The 20,701-nt window shown below is 49.9% G+C and overlaps 1 protein-coding gene across 3 annotated transcripts in view; it reads left to right on the plus strand.

Annotated features, from left to right (window-relative positions):
- Nucleotides 1-11,606, plus strand: part of Vrk3 (VRK serine/threonine kinase 3) — a 33,033-nt gene extending 21,427 nt beyond the window's left edge. For all 3 annotated transcript variants that reach the window (XM_021203459.1, XM_029544486.1, XM_029544490.1), the window contains exons 10-15: nucleotides 999-1,091; nucleotides 2,235-2,367; nucleotides 3,364-3,484; nucleotides 4,642-4,700; nucleotides 9,818-9,977; nucleotides 11,307-11,606. In XM_021203459.1, coding sequence (XP_021059118.1) covers nucleotides 999-1,091; nucleotides 2,235-2,367; nucleotides 3,364-3,484; nucleotides 4,642-4,700; nucleotides 9,818-9,966 — 555 coding nt within the window. In that variant the 3' untranslated portion in view covers nucleotides 9,967-9,977; nucleotides 11,307-11,606. The remainder of the gene's footprint in view (nucleotides 1-998; nucleotides 1,092-2,234; nucleotides 2,368-3,363; nucleotides 3,485-4,641; nucleotides 4,701-9,817; nucleotides 9,978-11,306) is intronic.
- Nucleotides 11,607-20,701: the final 9,095 nt, after the last annotated feature.

Genomic DNA, 20,701 nt, shown 5'->3' on the forward strand with positions numbered 1-20,701 from the left:
TCTTCATGACGTCATTCTCACAGTTAGGTGGACAGCTGGAACAGAGGGCAGCCCGTCCTGTCTTCATGACGTCATCCTCACAGTTAGGTGGACAGGTGGAACAGAGGGCAGCCAGTCCTGTCTTCATGACGTCATTCTCACAGGTGGACAGGGCTCTGGCAAACAGTTGGCTTTTAGAAATGACCCGTGCTTAATGAAGGAGGAGGAGTCAGATCACATCGCTGGAGTGATAGAAGTGCCAAGGGGGTGATGAGCTTGTTGGGTGAGGTAAATGTCGTAGCTTGATGTACAGTGGGGAGAGGGGTGGTTGGTGTGTTCAGAGAGCAGCAAGTGACATCACACAGGGTTGCAAGTTCCAGGTAAGGAGCAGGGGATACTGGGATCCATGAGAAAGTTGGGCAGATGAGGCAGAAAGACCCTCAGGCCGTGTGGAGTTGAGTTGGAGTAAGGAGATTAGAGGCAAGATGAAGGCTCAGCTGGAAGAAGATGGGCTTGCAGAGCATCCTGGCCAGGAGAGGGGAGACTAGAAGACAGAACAACGACTTGATGGACAGCTCAGGCCCAGAGTCAGGGAGATAAGCAGGATGTGACTGACACCCAGATGAGTCCTCACAGCACTCCAAAGCTTCGTGTAAAAGGTGGAGCTGGACAGACAGGCAGAAATTGCTGGGAAGGGATGTAGCTCAGCACCGGAGCCTACCTAGAGCCCTCAGTGAGGTGTTTAGCCATTGCTTTCTCTCTTAGAAAACATAGCAGAGCTCTGACAGTGCAGGTGTAGTGCAGTGCAGCTGCAGGGAACGATAGGTCAGCACAGGAGGCAGAGGAAAGCCACACACCAGCTGACTGCTGAGTTCTTCACAGGCGTGCCACCACGGTGAATGCTACCCTAGAACCTGGCAGGCTACTCCACTCACAGTGATGGTCCCCAGGTTGACAGCTTTTCCCCTTCCCCATTTGTCATTGCTTTGTCATCCCACCTCAACACCTCCTCCCTCCAGCTGGATGCTCTGGAGTATCTCCATGAGAACGAGTATGTCCACGGGAACCTGACAGCTGAGAACGTCTTTGTGAACCCAGAGGATCTGAGCCAGGTGAGAGCCAGACCCCTCCAACACACACACACACACACACACACACACACACACACACACACACACTCTTTTGTGGTGCTGGGGATGTGGCTTCATTGCCTAACATGTATAAAACCCTGGGTTCCATCTCTGGCACAACATAAACTGGGCATATCAACACACAGCTGTTACCGCTATTATCCCAGCATTCAGAGAGTGGAGATAGGAGGATCAGGAATTGAGTTACCCTAAACCAGTTGCAATCATGCACACCTTAATCCCAGCACTTGGGGAGCAGGGCCAGGTTATCTCTTGAGTTCAAGGCCAGCCTGGTCTACAGAGTGAGTTCAATATATCCAGGGCTTTGCAAAGACCCTGTCTCAAACAAAACAAAAATGTTCAGTCATCCTCAACTACATACAGTTTCAGGTTAGCCTGGCCTTCAGGAGTCTCCAAAAACAGTGTTAGCATTTGGATATGAGTCTCTCCAAAGGCACACGTGCTGGTGGAGCTTTAGGACCTGAGGCAGGTGGAGTGCTAGGAGTTCAGGAGAACTAAGCAGCTTGTGGGTTGAAAGCACAGTTCCCAGCTTAGTGTTCAGAGTTGGGGTTTGTGTGTGACTTGATCAAGGGGCTCTGACTCCACACTAGACTCTCGACTGTTGGAGCCATCATTTTTTTTTGTCTTTACAAGGTGGTGGGAATCTGGAGGAGAGGGGCCCAAGAGCATGCCTTTTTTTTTTTTTTTTTTTTAAGGATCTATTTATTTTAATTTTATGAGCACGGGTGTTTCACTTACATGTGTATATTTCCCTGGAATTGGAGTTAGAGACTATTGTGAGCTGCCATGTGGGTGCTGGTAACTGAACACGAATCCTCTGAAGAGCAGCCGTGCTCTTTCCTGCTCAGGCATCTCCCCAGCCTGTCACGTGAGCAACCCCCACTCGACACTTGGTCCACCATAGTGTTGAGTCTCAGCTGAGGCCCACAGTAGGGATGGATGCTGCTGAGTTTATGCTTGGCCTCCCGCAGCCAATAGCCAGCCCCACATCTCCCCCTTTACAGCTATTGGGATTAGATAGGCAACTGTTGACACAGGCGTCTGTGCCCACATTGGATTCTGCAGCCCTAACCTCGGGTCTATGTGCCTCCTCCTTGTCCACAGGTAAACCTGGTGGGCTATGGCTTCGCCTACCGATACTGCCCAGGTGGCAAACACGTGGCCTACAAAGAAGGCAGCAGGAGTCCACACGATGGGGACCTGGAGTTCATTAGCATGGACCTGCACAAGGGATGCGGTGAGAGGGACTCCACCACGACATGCCTCCTACATGTTAGGGTCACACCCATGGCCTCACATTCTGGATCAGTCGTAGTAGACACCACAAGTAGAGGAACATAAAGGTCCCCTGGTGGGGACTGGGAATATAGGGGTGCCCTGGCCATGTGAGGGAATTTGTTCCCTTCTTCAGAACCAAGGAGGGCTGCATGGTGGCCTTTGAGTAGTGGGGATATGGGGTCTAGAACCCAGGACAGTGAGCAGCTGGGCAGGAATCTCATATTTCCAGAGGTTCAGATTTCTAATCTGGCAGACTTGAAAGATGATGAGGGCTGTTTTAGGGTCACCTAGGAAGGGCAGTTGCAGAAATGGGGCCCATCCACTACTGGAGCATGAGATCTTTGTAGTCTTGTGGGAGTTAAGCACCGAGCAAGAGGATCAGGCTATCCGGGGAAAATGTGCGAAGAGGGCTGAAAGCCTTCCTCAGGTTCCCCAGCCCCTCTTTCCTGAATCTCAGTGTCATGACCATCCCTCTGCCACCACACATGCTTCCATCAGGCTAAGGTCCCTGAGCAGGGGAGGTGCCGGTACTGCATGCACCGGGGGCAGAAGTCAAAACCACTTAGTGCACATCTGTCTGAAGAGTGAGTTAGGAGGCAAAAGGAAAGTGCCCTGTTCTCTCTCCTCTGCAATGAGGTAGCTCAGCACTGCAATCATTCCCCCACTTAACTATATGGGAAATGAACTGTTCGGGAGATGAGAGGCCAGGCTGGGTGCACAGGCACCCAGGGCTACTTTGCTAACTGTATTAACAGAGGGTAAGCAGACAGGGCAGTGGGGTACTGGAGTGAATGACAGCAGCAGAGTATGTGAGAGTCTTGGGGAGTATAAGGGAGGCCAGGGACTGAGCAGTAATGGCTAAGGTGGTTTTCACAGCTGGAGTAGAGAGCTGGGGGTAGACACATGAAGAGGTGGGACAGCTAGACTAAGCCACCACCTCTCCCCTTTCTCCCAGGACCCTCCCGCCGCAGCGATCTCCAGACCTTGGGCTACTGTATGCTCAAGTGGCTTTATGGGTCCCTGCCATGGACAAATTGTCTTCCCAACACTGAAGAGATAACTAGGCAGAAACAGAAGTGAGTACGAAGGCATACTCCTCAGGTAGGGGAAGAGTTAAGATCTCTGTGAGGAGCAGAAGGGATGGGTAGGCAGCCACTCACAGAGCCACAGCCTTCTGCAGCCTCAAGTGAATTCTCTGCCATGCAGTTTTGGGCTCTGGGGCTGTGCTGCCCAGGGTCAGCTTCTGGCCCACTCTTCTGGGTGTTGGGTGGCTTCTGTGAGCCATGTGAGCCCTAGTGTTGTCCCACTGTAGACTGCTATGTAAGTAGCACCTGAGTCAGAAGCATAAACAGTTAGGGAGTAAACAGGGCTTCATGCTCATTACATGCAACACAGCACAACTTACCCACAGGCCTACACCTCCAGGCAGTCACCCTGCCTCCATACCTCCAGGATTAGGAGGGAAAGGCTCAGCACATGAGGCTTTAGATCTTGGCAGTTGTACTTTACGCAGTTGTTAAGGGTAGAAGGAAGCAGTGTGCTGGCGTTCAGCACCGAGGACAGCTGCACACTCGTGGTGGTGCCTAACTGCCATTCAGCACCTAGGATAGCGGCAGGACTTCCGCTTTGGAAATGGAAGCGCCACACAGATGACTTTGAAAGGAGGCTCGACGCTGTCCACTTCAGTACCAAGGACATTGGACGGTTGGTCTTAGGGCTTTCTCTATTGTGAGGAAATGTGGCATCTGCTGGGTGCCTGGGGTATTGCTTCAGCACCAAGGACAGCAGACACAATCCTGGAAGCGCCCTGAAGGTCCTGGACCCCAATCGACCAGGAGGGCACTCACAGGAGACTGAGGCGCCAACAGAGGTCAGATTGCCAGGCTGTCTGCAGGATTGGGAGCTGGGAAGGTGAGATCAATGAGAAAAGAGTGAGCAGTTGAGGGGACACCCAGAGCAGCAGGAAGCCAAAAGTAGGTCCATAGTCAGGACAGGAGCATAGTAGGGACTAAGAAGCAGGAGGGTGGGGCTTGAGAACGTTTGGCTGATTGGAGGAGATATCAGATGAATGACAGGAGCCAGCCTGACAGTCTAAACTAGAGAACCAGAGGGAAAGAGGAAGGAGGCTGAAGTAGTGTCTGTCTTTCCTAAGTGGGGTGGGTGTGTGCATGTGTTTAGAGGACACTTCACCTTAACACATCACTCTCCTGTCCCATATGTTTCTCCCCTGAAGGTTTCTGGACAGCCCCTCGCCCCTCGTGGGACTGTGTGGCCGCTGGCACAGGGCCTCAGGTATGTCCTAGGGGGAGGTGCCAGCAAGCCTCGTGCTTGGAGGCCTTTCTTTGCTATGCTTTTCTCCTCGTTTGCCCAGTTGCATGTGTGTTGTGTTATGCCTCCTTTAGGACACAAGCAAACATGTAAAAATATTCAGTGTCTTCCAGTAGTAGCAGGGTTGCAACCATATACACAGTTCTTGAGTTGTTCGGAGCTGGGAATGTAATCCAGGGCTGGTGCATGCCAGGCAAGCGCTCACCCCTTAGCCATTTCCCCTGCCTGTACACATAAGTTAATTTTTCAGTTATTTTAATTGAACTTGATACATTGTATTTATTTGATTTGATACAGGGTCTCCTATACCAGCCTAGACTGACCCACACTTGCTGTGCTCCCCTGGCTGGCCTTGAGTGAGTGGGGTCACAGGCAAGCACCATGCCTAATATGCGTACTTTTTTTAGCATTTTTTTTTTTTTTTTGGTCTTTTTCGAGACAGGGTTTCTCTGTATAGCCCTGGCTGTCCTGTAACTCACTTTGTAGACCAGGCTGGCCTCAAACTCAGAAATCTGCCTGCCTCTGCCTCCCGAGTGCTGGGATTATTTTTTTAGCTTTTATTTATTTATTTTTTACTTGTATTTATTTTATTTTGTATGTGTATGTATGTCCATGTGTGAGGTAAGAAAACAACATGTCCATGAGTGTGGAGGTAAGAAAACAACATCGGTGCTCTCTCCTGGGGATCTGCTGGGTTCTGGGGATCAAGCTCAGGCCATCAATCTTGATGGCAAGTGACTTTACCTCCTGAGCCATGTTGTTGGCTCTGGTATTTTATTAGTATAATGATTTTATGGTATAATATTAGAATAATATTAGTCAGTTTAGGTTCCTGTTTTTCCTTGTTTGAGACAGATTGTAGAGGTTTCTTACATTAATACTTGTAAGATGTTGTTTGAGAAAGGGTTTGTAGTCCTGGTTGGCCTGGAACTCAGGAACCCACCTTCCTTGAATGCTGAGATCAAAGGCGTGTGCCAGCTGCACCTCTGGCCGTCTGTGGGCTTTGGTCGGGGCTTTTTGTAATTAGAAAGTACGTAGTATCCTTGTCTTTAAGCTGGATTGCAGGTGGTTAGGAAGGCGGCTCGGTTGGGAGCTACATTCAGTGTAAGTGTGAGTGCCTGAGGTCAGATCCCCTGAGCCTACATGAAGCTGGGTGCAGTGCAGTGCACACCTCTGTAAGCCCGGTGCTCCCACAGCAAGACAGGAGGCAGAAAGAGGACTCCTGAAGTTGTGTCCACAGCAGCAAACCAAGAAACCCTGCTTCACACTGGTGGGAGGGGAGGACCAACACCCAGGGTTATCTGATACCCGACCTCTACCTGCATGCACATGCACCTGTGTGTACATGAACATGCTTACATGCGTGTACATAGATTTAAAAAAACTGGGGCAGTAGTTTTGTAGACATGAATTAATTTAGTGAATCAACTCTAGAAGATTAAAAAGAAAAGTGGTGGGTTAACTAGAGAGATGGCTCAGCGGTTAAGAATACTTACTTACTGCAGCTGGGAAGTATGGCACACGCCTTTAGTTCCAGCACTCAGGAGGCAGAGGCAGGTGGATCTCAGGGAGTTTGAAACCAACTTGGTCGACAAAGTGAGTTCTCGTACAGCCAGGGCTACACAGAAAACTTGTCTCCAATAAGTAAATAAATAGATAAGTAGATAAATAACCGAGAGAGAGAGAGAGAGAGAGAGAGAGAGAGAGAGAGAGAGAGAGAACAAGAACAAGAACAAGAACAAGAACAAGAACAAGAACAAGAACTTACTGACTTTCCAGGACTAGGTTCAGTTCTCAGAACTCACGTGGCAGCAGCCATTTGTAAAATCAATCCAGAGGCTCGAATGCTCTCTTCTGTCCTCTATGGGCAGTGTACACACAGGTTACACATAAACACACATATATTGTAAATGAATCATTAACATGTTTTAAAAATACAGTGAGAACTGTGAGTGAAAAGCAAGTGTGAGGTCCCAGTAAACCTCCTCTAAAACTTATACACACACACACACACACCCCTCCCCAAGGCCCTGCTTTCCACGTTAGCGTTTGTTGGTGCTGGCATGGAGAGAATGTGTACAGGACTTACTACTGAAACAGGGCTAAAAACAGAATTTTTTGTTTTATAAAGCTTTATTTTTATTTCACATGTGGAACTTCATTGTCTGTGTGGATGTCTGTGCACCACGGGTGGAATAGGAGTTATAGATGGTTGTGAGCCAGCATGAGGGTGCTAGGGATGTAACCCATATCCTGTCTGCCTAACTTCTGGTCCATTTCTTTGTGCCGGCTTGGGTGGGATATGGCTCTTCTGCTGGGCTTCAGGGACTTCAGTGCAGTGCAGCCTCAGGCTTACGGAGTTGGGTAGCTTTCTCTTCTGTAAGTCACTGGGCAGTGTACACACAGGGCCCCATTGAATAGGTTTATCTCTGCTGTGCAGGGTCCCCGTGGGGTAGACTCTAGGCCAGCACAGGAGGGAGGAAGTAACACTCAGTGCGGGGGAGGGGGAGGGGAGCACAGTCATGCCGGACTTGCTCCCCACATCTATAGCCCTCTCCCGTTCTTATCCAGCATATTATGAATTTGGGTCCCAGCACCCATGTGAAAAGCCTGCATGACCATGTGCACTTACAGTCCCAGGGCTGGAAGCAGCTGAGACAGGTGAATCGTTGGACCATGGTGGCCTGCTACTCCAGCTAAACCAGTGAGCTCCAGGTTCATGAGAGACCCTGTCTCAGAAAACAAGTGGAGGGTGACACCTGAGAGGAAGACAGCTGCTATCGACTTCTCATGCAATGCACAGACCTGCACGTACAGAGCAGTACACACGTGTATCATAAATACACCTGAAAATTAAGAATACCACGGTGGGGCTGTTGGCATGGCTTGGAGAGGGTAGAGGCACTTGCTGCCAAGCCTGATGACTGGATTCAACTCTCAAGAGCCACATGGTGAGAAGAAAGAATTACTACAAGTTGAGCTCTGACGTCCACACACACAATAAATCATTGTTGGGGGAAGTACCATTGGGATCGACTGGGTGTCTCATGAACCTCGAGCTCACTGGTTTAGCTGGAGTAGCAGGCCACCGAGGCCAAACGATTCGCCTGTCTCAGCTGCTTCCAGCCCTGGGACTGTAAGCGCACATGGTCGTGCAGGCTTTCCACAGTTACGAGTGCTTGCTGCTCTTGCAGAGATCTGAGTTCAGCTCCCACACTTACACTGTGTGACTCTAGGATACTTTTCCTGCTCTCTGAGGGCACTCTGCACACGACACACACTCATGCGGATACAGACACACAGAAAAATAGCATTTTTTTACAAGTGCCATCATGGCAAGAGTGGTGGTGCACACCTTCCATCCCAGCATTTGAAAGGCAGAGACTGGTGGATCTCTGTGAGTTCTGAGCCAGCCAGCACTATACAGAGACTGTCCAGAAAAACAAAACAACAAAATGCCCATCATGGTACTGGCCAGTTTCCCAGCATTTGAGAGAGACTAAGGCAGTAGAATTATCAGGAATTCAAGACCAGCCTGTGCTAAAAAGTAAAACTTTTTTTCTTTGGCTTTGGCTTTGGTTTTGGTTTTGGTTTCGGTTTGAGACAGGGTTCCTCTGTGTAGTCCTGGCTGTCCTGGAACTCAGAGATCTGCCTACCTCTGCCTCCCAGCTGCTGGGATTAAAAGCAGACGCCACCATGCATAGCCAGAGTGAGACTCCTTATAGACTCCTCCCTCCCCCAAATTAAATTTTAAAAAGAGCCGTTTTCTTCTAACCTGTGTGGTATAAGCACCTGCACTTATTTAGAGGGCCAAAATATAACTGGCAAGAGCTTAATCCAGGCTCAGGTGGAAGGAGTCACAGCAAGACTGAGGCTGTGACAACTTTATTGAAAGTAATCACACGCCGGGCGTGGTGGCGCACGCCTTTAATCCCAGCACTNGGGAGGCAGAGGCAGGNGGATTTCTGAGTTCGAGGCCAGCCTGGTCTACAGAGTGATTTCCAGGACAGCCAGGGCTACACAGAGAAACCCTGTCTCGAAAAACCATTAAAAAAAAAAAAAAAAAAGTAATCACACTTTGTATACCCTTATAAGAAACTGGATATAGTAGCATTTGCCAGGATCTATATCTGTGCAGTTGCCAGGATACAGTGATGATTGCAAGCTCTACAGGGTACACGAGATTAGGGTCGGAGACCAGTTGTCGTGGCAGGATTCCATGTTTCCTTGCCTTCTAAGGGAACATACAGAGAGACACAAAGTGGCCTGTGTGCTTTACTGCCTGAGGGAGTGCATTGGTCCCTCAGGAACTGGAAGGCACCTTGTGCCCTAGGAGCCATGGACCCTTAAAGACATATGAGTGTGAAAAACATGTCGCATGTCTCTCAAGGCAGCGAGACCAGGCCAATTCCATGGTTCCCTGCAGTGTAGCACACGTGTTCTTGTGCTGCCATGAACTTAATACTGTTTTGTGTTTTCTAGTGGTTGAAAATTGTTTTAAGGGCTGGAGAGATGGCCTGGCAGTTAAGAACACTGGCTGCTCTTCCTGAGGACCTGGGTTCAGTTCCCAGCGTCCACATGGTAGCTTACAACTGTCTGTAAATCCAAGATCTCTCATACAGACATACTTGCAGGCAAAGCACCAGTGCTCATAAAATAAAGATAAATTATTTTTAAGAGAGAGAGAGAGAAAGGTTTAAAGAACACTTAGTTGCATGTGGGGCTTGCCTGCCAATCATGCTGGTTGGTGACTATGATGCCCACTGCTTCCCTCTGCTCAGTGGCTCCTAATGTGCACTGTGCTCACATTCCATTCCTGCCTCGGCTGGAACCTGCAGGCCCCGTGTTAGAGGTGCACATAGGTTTGCTCAGGAATCTGTTGGGAAGTAGTATGGGATGGGCAGCGGGTGAGGGTTGGTGATGGCTGGCCGATGAGCACTCTGATGTTTACCATTCCGCTGCTGCTCCCTTGATGCCTCCACACCGACAGCAGATACAAGGACTCCCAGTGCACTGAGCACAGGGGCCTGCAGGCACCACCTTTCGGGCCTCACCTGTGCTTTTGGGTGTCTTGACCACAGAGACCCTGCGGGAGTACCTGAAGGTGGTGATGGCCCTCAGTTACGAGGAGAAGCCGCCCTATGCCACGCTGAGGAACAGCCTAGAAGCTCTGCTGCAGGATATGCGGGTGTCACCCTATGACCCCCTGGACCTCCAGATGGTGCCTTAGGTGGAATCCAGGTGAGGAGGTTGCTCACTTAGCCCCTCACCCCACCCAAGCCTGTAAGAGGACTGGGTACCCCAGCCCCTGGTATAGACCCTTGGTTTTCTCATCAGCTCCTGAAGTCAATTCAAGAGGAATCCAGCCAGCTGGAATTCAGCTGGGTGATCTGTAGTAACTGGAAAATTTGTAGATCACCCAGGTGTGATGGTGCATACCTGTTATCCCAACTCTGAGGTGGAGGCAGGAGGATCAGACATTGAATGCTAACCTTAGCTATATAAGACAGTGTTTTTAAAAAGCCAAAACAAAGAAACAAACCAATGGTGTTGGGGCTGGGGCTCAGTTGGTAGTGCTGGCCTGCCGTGGTGGGGTCCTGGACTTCATCCCTCACAGCCCATACACTGGACATGGTGGCACACAGATGCAGTCCTAGCACACAGCAGGCAAGGGTACAGCTCAGAAGCTAGGCCAGACTGGGCTACATGACACCCTATCTCAGTCTGTCACGAGTTCTAGAGAATGTCCTATAGTAAGGTTGTGTCCCCAAGTGGAAGTCCCCAAGGCCATACTCTCTCCCAGAGCACCTGTTTCTCTCATTGTGGCTGTCTACAAAGCTTGTACAGCATGCATGTGCAGTCACACACACACAAACACACACACACACACACACACTCGAACATGTAGGAATGGGAAGCTACGCATTTGTAGACATTTTGGGTGGAATGTCCCATGGCGTGGAACCACAGAGATGAGGAAGCTAACTGAACACTCTGCAGGGCACAGCCAGCCCGCACCATCCTCTACCCTGACAGCATCATCTAGCAGACACCACTAGTGTCTGGTGAGTGTGCCATGAGTGGCACTTCCTGGGAGCAGGCTGTCTCCTTATACAGCACCTTCCCCTCCCCAGAGTCCACCAGGCACAGGCCACAGCTCTCTTCCATGGCCCTCTTGGACCTTTGCTTCTGCTCGTCTCAGGACCTGGGGCGTGCCCCTCTTTTCCTGTTTGTGTGTTTGAGACCAGGTCCCATGAAACTCAGGCAATGCTCAAAGTCTGTAGCTGAGGCTGACCTTGGTTCTGATTCCCCTGTCCCCACCTTCAGAGTGCTGGGATTACCAGGGCCTTCCTCACCATCCTGGCATTCCCTGATGCCAATCACATTCACCTCATGTCACCTGCTCTCAGCCCGGCCCTGCCTACCATCAACAGGATGAGTGGCCGCTGTCTCAGGCCTCAAGGCTGCTTGTCCCCCAAGTTGTTGGTACATCTCCAGCACCTCCCAGAACTGTGGCAGGAGGGAGGGGCTGAAAGCCTATACCTTACAGCCATACTTCTTGTTTTACAGAGCTTCCGACTGGCAGCTTGAAGTAGAACATGAAGTAGTGTGACTGGAGGCCTGTTTGAACTCATAGCTCCTAAAAGAATCCCTTAAATGTGCATTCTCACCGCTCCCTTAGGACATACCAATCAGCACTTGTGTTGGGGAGCCTGAGTCATGTTGTGTAATGTGAAAGCCTCCCTGTCTCTGAGCCCCAGCAGTTGTGGATGGAGGTAAGTGGGTGCTGGCGGCAGCAGCCACTCCACTCCCTAGGACCTTCCTGCCATGGGCGTTTCTGGGATGGCAATAATAAACTGTTTTTAATCAGAGTCCGGAGAGTCCAGTGTTCACAGAAGCTCTGGAAGGATCTTCCCCCTGTTTACCCAGCCACTTGGTCATTTACTTAGTAATTCCAGCTGACCAGAGTGATAGTGTGCACAGGTAGCCCTCGCTGCTAAGGATGCCAAGGGGCTGATTCCAGCCTGAGCACCCCCAAGAAAATGTCAGTCAAACAAAAGCTTGTGTATTCTTGTTTTCATGAAGTCAGCCACCTACCCAGCCAGTATTACACTTCTCCATCTCGCCACCTTCACATCCTCCAGCCTTCCATTCATCCATCCATGCTTCCATCCATCCATCCATGCATTCACCCATCTATCCATCCATCCATACTTCCTTCCATCCATCAATGCTTCCATCCATCCATCAATGCTTCCATCCATCCATGCTTCCATCCATCCATCCATCCATCCTTCTTTCCTTCCTTCCTTCCATCCATGCATCCATCCATGCTTCCATCCATCCATGCTTCCCTCTATCCCACTATCCATGCTTCCATCCTTCAGCTGCCTAGTGATAGGTTATTTCTCTGCCACCAGTGAGATGAGCCAATTTAAGACATTATATTAGATTAAAGACAGATTTATTTCAAAACTGCTCTCAGGGGAGTTACTGGCCCCCAAGGAGCAAGGCCAGGGAAGTCACCATGAGGAAGGGGGTGGTAGGGAAGGAAGAGAAAGAAGGACAAGCACAGAGAGAGAAGAGGAGAGAGGGAGAGATCAAAATGTCTGGATTCTATAGGGAGGAGCCTCTGGAGGAACGGCAGCCCTTAGGCTGGAAAGTTCAGGGTTAGGGCAGGGTATACTAGGTAGGGACTGAGGGATGCTGGGAGAATATGGAGGCCGGGTCTGCTTTGGTATGTAAAAGATGCACCTCAGACTCTTGTCCTGGGTCCAAAATCAAACACCCAGTACTTGCTTTATCCATCCTTCCTTAAGCTATACATGCGTGAGTCTGGGTACCAGAGGAATGTAGGGCAGACCCCCCCTGGAGCTGGCATTACAGGTGGTTGTGGAGAGCCCAACATGGTTGCTAGGAACCACACTTGGGTCCTCAAGATCAGTAAGCACTCTTCTGAGCCACCTCTTCAGTCCCCAGCACATTCTCCTCAGTGGAGGATTCTAGGCAGAGCTCTACCACTGAGCTTGGCCCCAGCCCCTCACTGTTTTGGGGAGAAAACCATGTGGTGTTTAATTAGATTTTCATCACTGTGGCCGAAAAAAACGACACAAAGAACCAAAGGAAGAAGGATTTCTCTTGGCTCCGGCTTCTGAGGGTTTGGTCTATCATGCAGAGTAAACGCAGACCAAGATACAGGGAGTGAGATGCCCTGGTATCTTTCCTGCTTTCTCATTTTATTTCTTCTTGGCCCCTGCCTTTGTGTGGTGGCACCAGCATTCAGGGTAAGTCTTTCTGTCAGTTGTGTAGTCGTTTACGCCAGATCTTAAGACTCAAGAACTGCTAAGAGAGATTCTGTAAGACTCGGGAAGTAGCCAGGTAATGGTGGTGGTGCATCCCAGCAGTTAGGAGGCAGAGACAGGTGGATCTCTGAGTATGGTACAGAATTAGCAATGGAAAATACTGAGACACACTTCACAAAATAATAATAATAATAATAATAATAATAATAATAATATAATAATAATAATATGGCTACCGCAATACAGGCACAAATCAGTGCAGGTGCCAGTATCTAAATAAAAGCCTCCCCTTAGCCGGGAGGTGGTGCACACCTTTAATCCCAGCACTTGGGAGGAAGAGACAGGGCTCTCTGAGTCTGAGGCCAGCCTGGTCTACAGAGCAAGTTCTAGGACAGCCAGGGCTACACAGACCCTCTCTCAAAAGAGGAAGGAAAAAAAAGGCCCCTTTAAAAAAAAAAAAAAAAAAAAAAAAAAAAAAGCCCCTTATTTCCAGGCATGTGTGGCCCAGCCATGACAGCGTAAGGCGAAGGCTGATGAACGTGAGCATTTTGAGGCTTGATGCTTAGTTCTAGCCACAAGTTTCAAAGGTCTGTGACAATTTGGGGGGACTGAGAACAATCATGAATAGAGCAGTCATCACTCTGTCGGTTTTGGTATCAGACAGCTTCCATACGTCTTTGGCTTATAGTTACTAGGTCTCACCAGTGCTAGAGTTGAGCAGGGGAATACTGTAAGTATAAGACAAAGGTTAGTAGTCAGTCTACAAGTCTTATCCTTAGAGGGCCCTCTAAGTGTGGCTGTGTCGTCCATCCTCGTCCTGGATATTGACGCACGCTCTCAGCTACTACCCTTAGCTTCAGTGTGTCCTGTGGATGAGACTGCACAGGCCATCCATCGTTGGGTTGGGTGGGTCCTGTGGATGAGACTGGACAGGCCATCCATCGTTGGGTGGAGTTCTGTTGTTTCTAAGGAGCAGGCTTCAAATGGGAATGGTGGATACAGGTCTGGATCCCATCAACCTTGACTGCTGTGGGTGTCGTCAGGATCACAGTATAGGGTCCCTTCCATTGAGGAGCCAGGATATGGTGTCTTAACCAGCACTAAGTCTCCAGGTTGGAACCAATGAGGAGCGATCGGTGAGCCTGGTGTTGAACATATACATGCAGACCAGTCTGGATCCTCTGGAGTGCCTAGCCTGACTTAAGGATATCATAATCAGAAATCTCAGCCAGCAGATCTGCCTTGACCTGTGGAAGGGTGGGAGGGAGCGGCCCTGCAAACATCTCATAAGGGGTTATTCCATCTACATGAGGAGTGTTCCTAACCCTGAGGAGGACGGAGAGAAGGAGTCATCGGCAGGTTCTAAGGTTAACTTAGTTCATGTCAATTTAGTTAAGGTCACCCTCTGTGCATGTCCTGACCTTTGGGGTGATATGCACACCGAAGTTTCCACTGTGCCCCAATGCTTTTCCTGAAGTTTGACTAACCTGAGAGGCGAAAGCTGCTCCGGGGTCAGAGCCCAAAGCCAAGGAGGTCTAAATTGAGGTATCAGTTCCTCGATGGGTTTCTCACTACAGTTTGAGCAGTTTCCTTCTCGGGTGGGAGGGAATGCCTCAGTCCATCCTGAGAGTGAATCTATAAACACTAAAAGACATTTGTGACACAGGTTCTCCTGGTTTTACCTCAGTGAAGTCTGTTTCCCAGAGACTCCTGGTGAGGTTCCTCTCTCGCTTTCAGCATCCATTGTTTTCGGAGCTGGGCTTGTCATTTGACAAGAATGACATTTAGTAACAGTGTCCTGCAATTCCTTGGTTAACCCTAGAATAAAAAACTTTGTAGATATTAACTCTTTCATCTTATTTATTCCCAGATGTGTGCTAGCATGGAGATCTCGAGCCAAAGTTCTGGCCCAGGTTTTCGGTAGAAACTTTCTTCCATCTGTTGAGTGTCAGCATCCATCCTCTGTGTAGGCCTAAGACCGGAGCTGATAAGCCTGGTCATATTCTTTGGAGTAAGTTAAATGTTCAGGTAGGATCAGGTCTGGGAGGGTCACCAGCAAATATAGGGCCTCCCTAGTCTGCTTTACAATTACTGACAGCCTCTGGGGTCTGTTCCTGTTGATGCCCAGGACAATGTTTGATGGCCAGTTTCTTTGGGAGCCATAGAGCAGCTAGGAGGTTTAGGATCTTTTGTTTGTCCTTTCTACAGTCAATAGTCCTATTTCACAATATATTGCCCTGTGAACATGTGCAGTAGCAAATGTGCATTGACTATCAGTGTAGATTTTAACCATTCTGTCCTTGCCCAATTTGAGCACCTCAGTGAGGGTTATTAATTCTGCCCTTTGGGCCGATGTCCTGCTCAGAAAGGGAAACGCCCATACTGTCTTGTCCAAACCCACCACTGCCCCCACTGAGTGCCTGGTGTCATCTTCCATATAGCAACTTTCATTGGTGCACACGGTGAGATTGCACTGGGCCAGGACCAGTCAGTCAGGCTGGGCGGGTCCCGGGTACATGTTGCAGGGTTTCCAGGCAGTTGTGTTATCAGTGGGGTTTCCAAATCTGGATTAGGTAGCAGGATGGCAGGGTTCAGCGAGATGTTAGGGACGAAGGACACAAGGGTGGTGAAGCAACAGAGACTGATAGTAAGTTAGCCAGGCATTTGAGATCCAGCAGTCGTGGAGGCCAGGGGAAGGCCTTAAGAACTCCCTCTATGGCATGAGGGGTAGTTACAATCAGAGGCTGTCCCAAAGTTAATTTGTCTGCATCTTTAGTCAGCAGGGCAGTAGCCACTATAATGTTCAAGGAGTTTGGCCATCCTGCTGCCATTGGATCCAATTTCTTAAGTAGATAGGCAACTGGTCATTGCCAGGGGCCCAAGGTTTGTGTTGGCACCTCTTTGGCAATGCCTTGAATATCGTCCACAAATAGAAAGGCTTACTCACGCCAGGCAGAGCCGGGGCTGGGGCAGATAGCAGTGCCAATTTCAAGTCTTGGAAAGCTTTCTTCTTTGTTTGGTTTTGTCCCTGTGAAAGTTCTAGTGGCCTCCTAAAGTGGTTAACTATTTCAGCAAAACCTGGTATCCAGAGCCTACAAAACCCAGCGAACCCCAGGAATTTCCATACCTGGCGCCTGGTCTTAGGTATCCAGATACCTAAGATGGTCTCCTTGTAGGCTTGAAAGAGAGCTCCTTGGCTCCCTTCGAGCTGGAAACCCAAGTACGTCCCTTGAGAACCACAGATCTGAGTCTCTTGGCTGAGACCCTATATCCCAGCCCTTGCAGTCTCTAGCAGAGAGAGACCTGGTTGCTTCTATACAGGAGTCAATATCAGTGGCAGCCCAAAGCAAACCATCCACATACTGAAGCAAAGAGACACATGGCACATCCATGTACTGGAGCAAAGACACATGTGGCACATTACGTACTGGAGCAAAGAGACACGAGGCACATCCACATATTGGAGCAAAGAGGCAGCTCCAGCACCCTAGGCTCTGAAGACTGGATTGGGATCAGGGTCTGTGTCACCCAAGCCCAGCTCACATTGGCTGGGGGATTGCTATAGGTGACACAGACTAGGCACAGGCTTTGACCCTCCAGGACTGGGAGGAAGATGCCATTTCTGAGGATTTCCAACACCAGGGAAGGACAGAAGGCAGAGTTGCCAGGTGGCCCATCAACTGGGATGCCTCCCATCCCCCACCCAGATGCCCAGCTTCCTCTGTCCATCCTTTCTACCTGTCCTTGGGAAACAGTCACTCTCAGGTCCTGTGGGGGATCTGCAATGAAGACAGGAAACTGGCTCCAGACAGGCCAGGGTCTTCTCCCTGGGCAGAGCATTCCTCCCAGAGCTGGAAACTGTGGGTGGGTGGGTGCATCACTCATTGGGTCCCCAACACAAGCTGCACAGTAATCTGACTGTTGTAAGCATGGCTTTGGGAGCTTGGAGCTCTAGGCCTATTTGCAGCTATGTGATTCGGTATGCTGTGTCTCCACCCACCAGCATTTTCTCTCCAAACCAGGTCCCCTTTGAGGTCACACTCACTCACACAGCCCAGAGAGACCCCAGCCTGTGCTCCACCTGGCAGATGTCCCCAGCTTTCACCTGCAGCAGCTCTGTAGTTCAGGCTCGGCTTCTTCCCTCCTGGGCAGATGGGTCCACAGGATCCTGGGCTGGCAGTTAATGCTGGGGGATGGGGGCCGAGGGAGCTTCTCTGAGGATTTTTGTGTTATAGCTCGTTTAGACGGTATTCAGAGAAACAGCTGGTGTACATACACTTTATTGGGGTGAATCAAAGGCTATATATGGACCTCGGAAAGTGGGGTGACATTTCATTGCCTGGAGTTTAGGGTCCTGGGGAATACCTCATTTGCATTCCAGGAATCCCAGGTGCTAGCCGGGCAGGTTCTTATCTGAAGAGAGGAAGGTTGAGCCTGTAAGTTTGCCAAGGTCTATGTGACATTCCTCAGGTAAGTTGGAGGTCGGCCTTCCCAGATCAGGCGAAGAAGAGAAGCCCTGCTGAGGAAAGGGAGGCCTCCATTTTGTGCCAAGCTCAGGAGAGCTGTTTGGACATGGGAGACTATAACCTCAGATAGTAAGGAGATGCAACACAGCTGCTGGCCCAGGGTTCCAGAGCCCATAGGGCCAGACCAAGAAGACTCTATCCTCCAGGACCCAGCTCAGTGCGGCAGCATAGAGGAGACACAGGAACTGGCCGTGCTGGACTTCCAGACACACATCTTCCCCGTACAATTCTAGGATCAAGTCTGGGGTGGGGATGAAACAAAGACAAGGCAGAGATGAAGACAGAGATTGAGGCACACAGAAAGGGGGGTGAGAGAAACAGGGGGGGGGGGCAGACGGATGTGCTTGCCTGGGCCGGAGCCTGCCTGCTTGGGCTCTCTTTTCCATGGGAGGAGGGACTCCCCACACAACAGCTGTGCTGAGGTTCAGCACACACAACAGCCCCATTGATTCGGCTTATGCTACAATCCAGCGTCCCGTGCATATATCCAACTACCATCACCACAGGTTAACACGACACTCACAGAGACCCCTCCCTGAACAAGTCCCTCCTCCCCCACCCCAGCCCTGACACTTGTCTTGAGCATTGGCCTGGTCAGGGTACTGCTGTTGGTGGTCCCCGATTGCATACGTGAGGTGAGGGAGGTATCACAATGCCTTGCTCAGCACTGCGCTGCCAGAGGGCAATTGCACACAGCACACACCAACACATGGCTGTCCTGTCAGGTGTGTTAGGTCCCACTGAGTGGACCTGCCGCATGTGTGTGTTCCTTCTGTTGTGTGTGCATGAGCATCTGTAACGTTCCTGACTCACCCAAGGTGCTGGTCCTCATCACCTTTCTCTCCTGTGCGAAACTCTGAAACCCTGTAAGCCTTTCATCTGCCAAGTATTTGAAATTCAGTTTTCAACACTTCGGAAGCTTATTGGCGCGCTCTCTCTCTCTTTGTCACTCCCTCCCTCTCTCTAGTGGGGTCAGGATAAGCAGGTGTCCCAAAACCAAATAACAGCTCCTCCTATAACTGATTACTGACTTGCCCTGAGATCCCCAGGTAGCAGGTGTGAAGTGAAAACTTCTGGTTTCTTTGGAAAGTCAGTTACAGCAAATGATGTTTTGTAGGCATTTGTTTTTCACAGCCTATTTTAATAACCATTCAACCTCCCCTCTAGCCCACTGTGCACCATAGATTTTGGAAAAGAAAGGTTATGAGGATACGGGGGAAGTGGACCTGTTTAGAGATTGTTCTTTGGCTGGGCGTGGTGGCGCACGCCATTAATCCCAGCACTCAGGAGGCAGAGGCAGGCGGATTTCTGAGTTCGAGGCCAGCCTGGTCTACAAAGTGAGTTCCAGGACAGCCAGGGCTACACAGAGAAACCCTGTCTCAAAAAACCAAAAGAAAAAAAAAGAAAGAAAAAGAAAAATTGTTCTTTGGAGCAAATCCCATCTGTGTTGTCAGGAAGTCAGCAGTTCAGTTCACAGGAATCAGCAGTGGCATGAATATACCAGCAGTTCAGTTCAGCAGAGTCGGGAGAGCAAACATGAATTAGAAGCATTGGCACAACCTAGCAGAAACAGCCAGGCCTCGGCTGAATCTGAATGAGTCAGTAGGAGTGACCAAGACCAGCAGGGACACCAGGAGAAGTTCCTTGCTCTGCCTCTGCCAATGAAGTGAAGATGCAAAACCAAGAAGCTTGCAACGTTAGCTACATAAGCAAACCCAGCCGATCCTCCATCGCTGTCCTTGAAGTCCTATTTATACTCCCTCCAAACACCACATGTCCTCAATGGGCTTTGCCTCACTACATGTCTTGCATCAGCACATTGAGTCTGCCTCAGCTGACATCCCTCTGCCAATCAGCCTGAGTCTGCAGAAGCAGCAAGAAGCCACAGGAGCCTCACGAGAAGTTTTTTGGTGTGTTTCTATGGAGTCACAACAGATGGAACTCAACAAATCAATGTAAAGCAAACCAATACACGTGTGTCGTTAGCAAAGAATCCTTCATCATGTGTCCTTTCATGTGCTTGCTTTAGCAAAACATCCTTTCACTGTGTCTGCGTTAGTTAAACATTCCTTCATATGTCTGCTTTAGCAAAACACCATCCCATACAACTGACTCTTCAAAGAAACCAGAAGTTTCCACATCAATGCTTTGCTAGGGAACACAGGTGAAAGGATGTTTTGCTAAAGCAGACAGGTGAAAGGGCACATGATGGAGAAGTCTAAATAGGCCCTCACAGACAATGGGAGCAGGAGGATTGGTTTGCTTTGGTCTGCCTTGCTATTCTTTGCTAAGGACACACATGTATTGGTTCACCTTACATTGTGTTGCTGAACTCCACTTGTGGTAAGGACACCATAGAGAGAAACTCATTTGCCACACAAGCATCCCAGCCCTTGGGCTCATTCTCAGAGCTGATGTAAAGCCCAATGAGGCAGTCCCAGCCCTCCTGTGCTGAGGCAGGAGACTTCCAGAAGCTTATAGGTCAGCTGGCTTACAGTATAGACATTGGTGAGCGAGAGACTCGGTCAGAGAGTGGAAGGTGAGGCAGAGCTAAGGCTGTCCTCTGATCCCACACCCCTGCATGTGCATACACACAGAATCTCAGGTGGGGCTCAAGAGGGGGCTCAGTCAGTGAAGTGCTGGTCTCACAAGCATGAGGACCTGGGTTTAGATCTCCAGAACTGGGTGGAACAACACACTGCCATGAAGAGGAACGGAGGCCTGAGCTGCAGCGTTATAGGTCTGAGCTCCATGAGACCAGCGAGGGGAACCAGATGTATGAAGTCAATATAAGAGGAGAGCCCATCTCCAGAGAGAGCACTCGCCAGGGCTGGATATCACTGAGGACTGCAGGCTGAGGGCACAGAGCTCTCCATGGGTCTGGGCAGGGATGAGGGTACCAGATACTCCTAGCATGTTTGTAGTGTAGTAGTTGATAGGTCATTAAATTAAGATAAAGAGATCTAACTACTAGAGAGGCTGGGACTGGAACTCACAGAGTCCTTCATTCAACCCCAAGCACTGCCCAAAACCACATTTGCTGCTCGATAATCCCAGCACCGGGGATACGGAGGCAGGAGGATCAGAACTTGAAGATCAGCCGGGCCTGGTGGCGCAGGCCTTTAATCCCAGCACT

This window comes from Mus pahari, chromosome 1 (genome assembly GCF_900095145.1).
Source record: "Mus pahari chromosome 1, PAHARI_EIJ_v1.1, whole genome shotgun sequence".
Classification (NCBI taxonomy): Eukaryota; Metazoa; Chordata; class Mammalia; order Rodentia; family Muridae; genus Mus; species Mus pahari.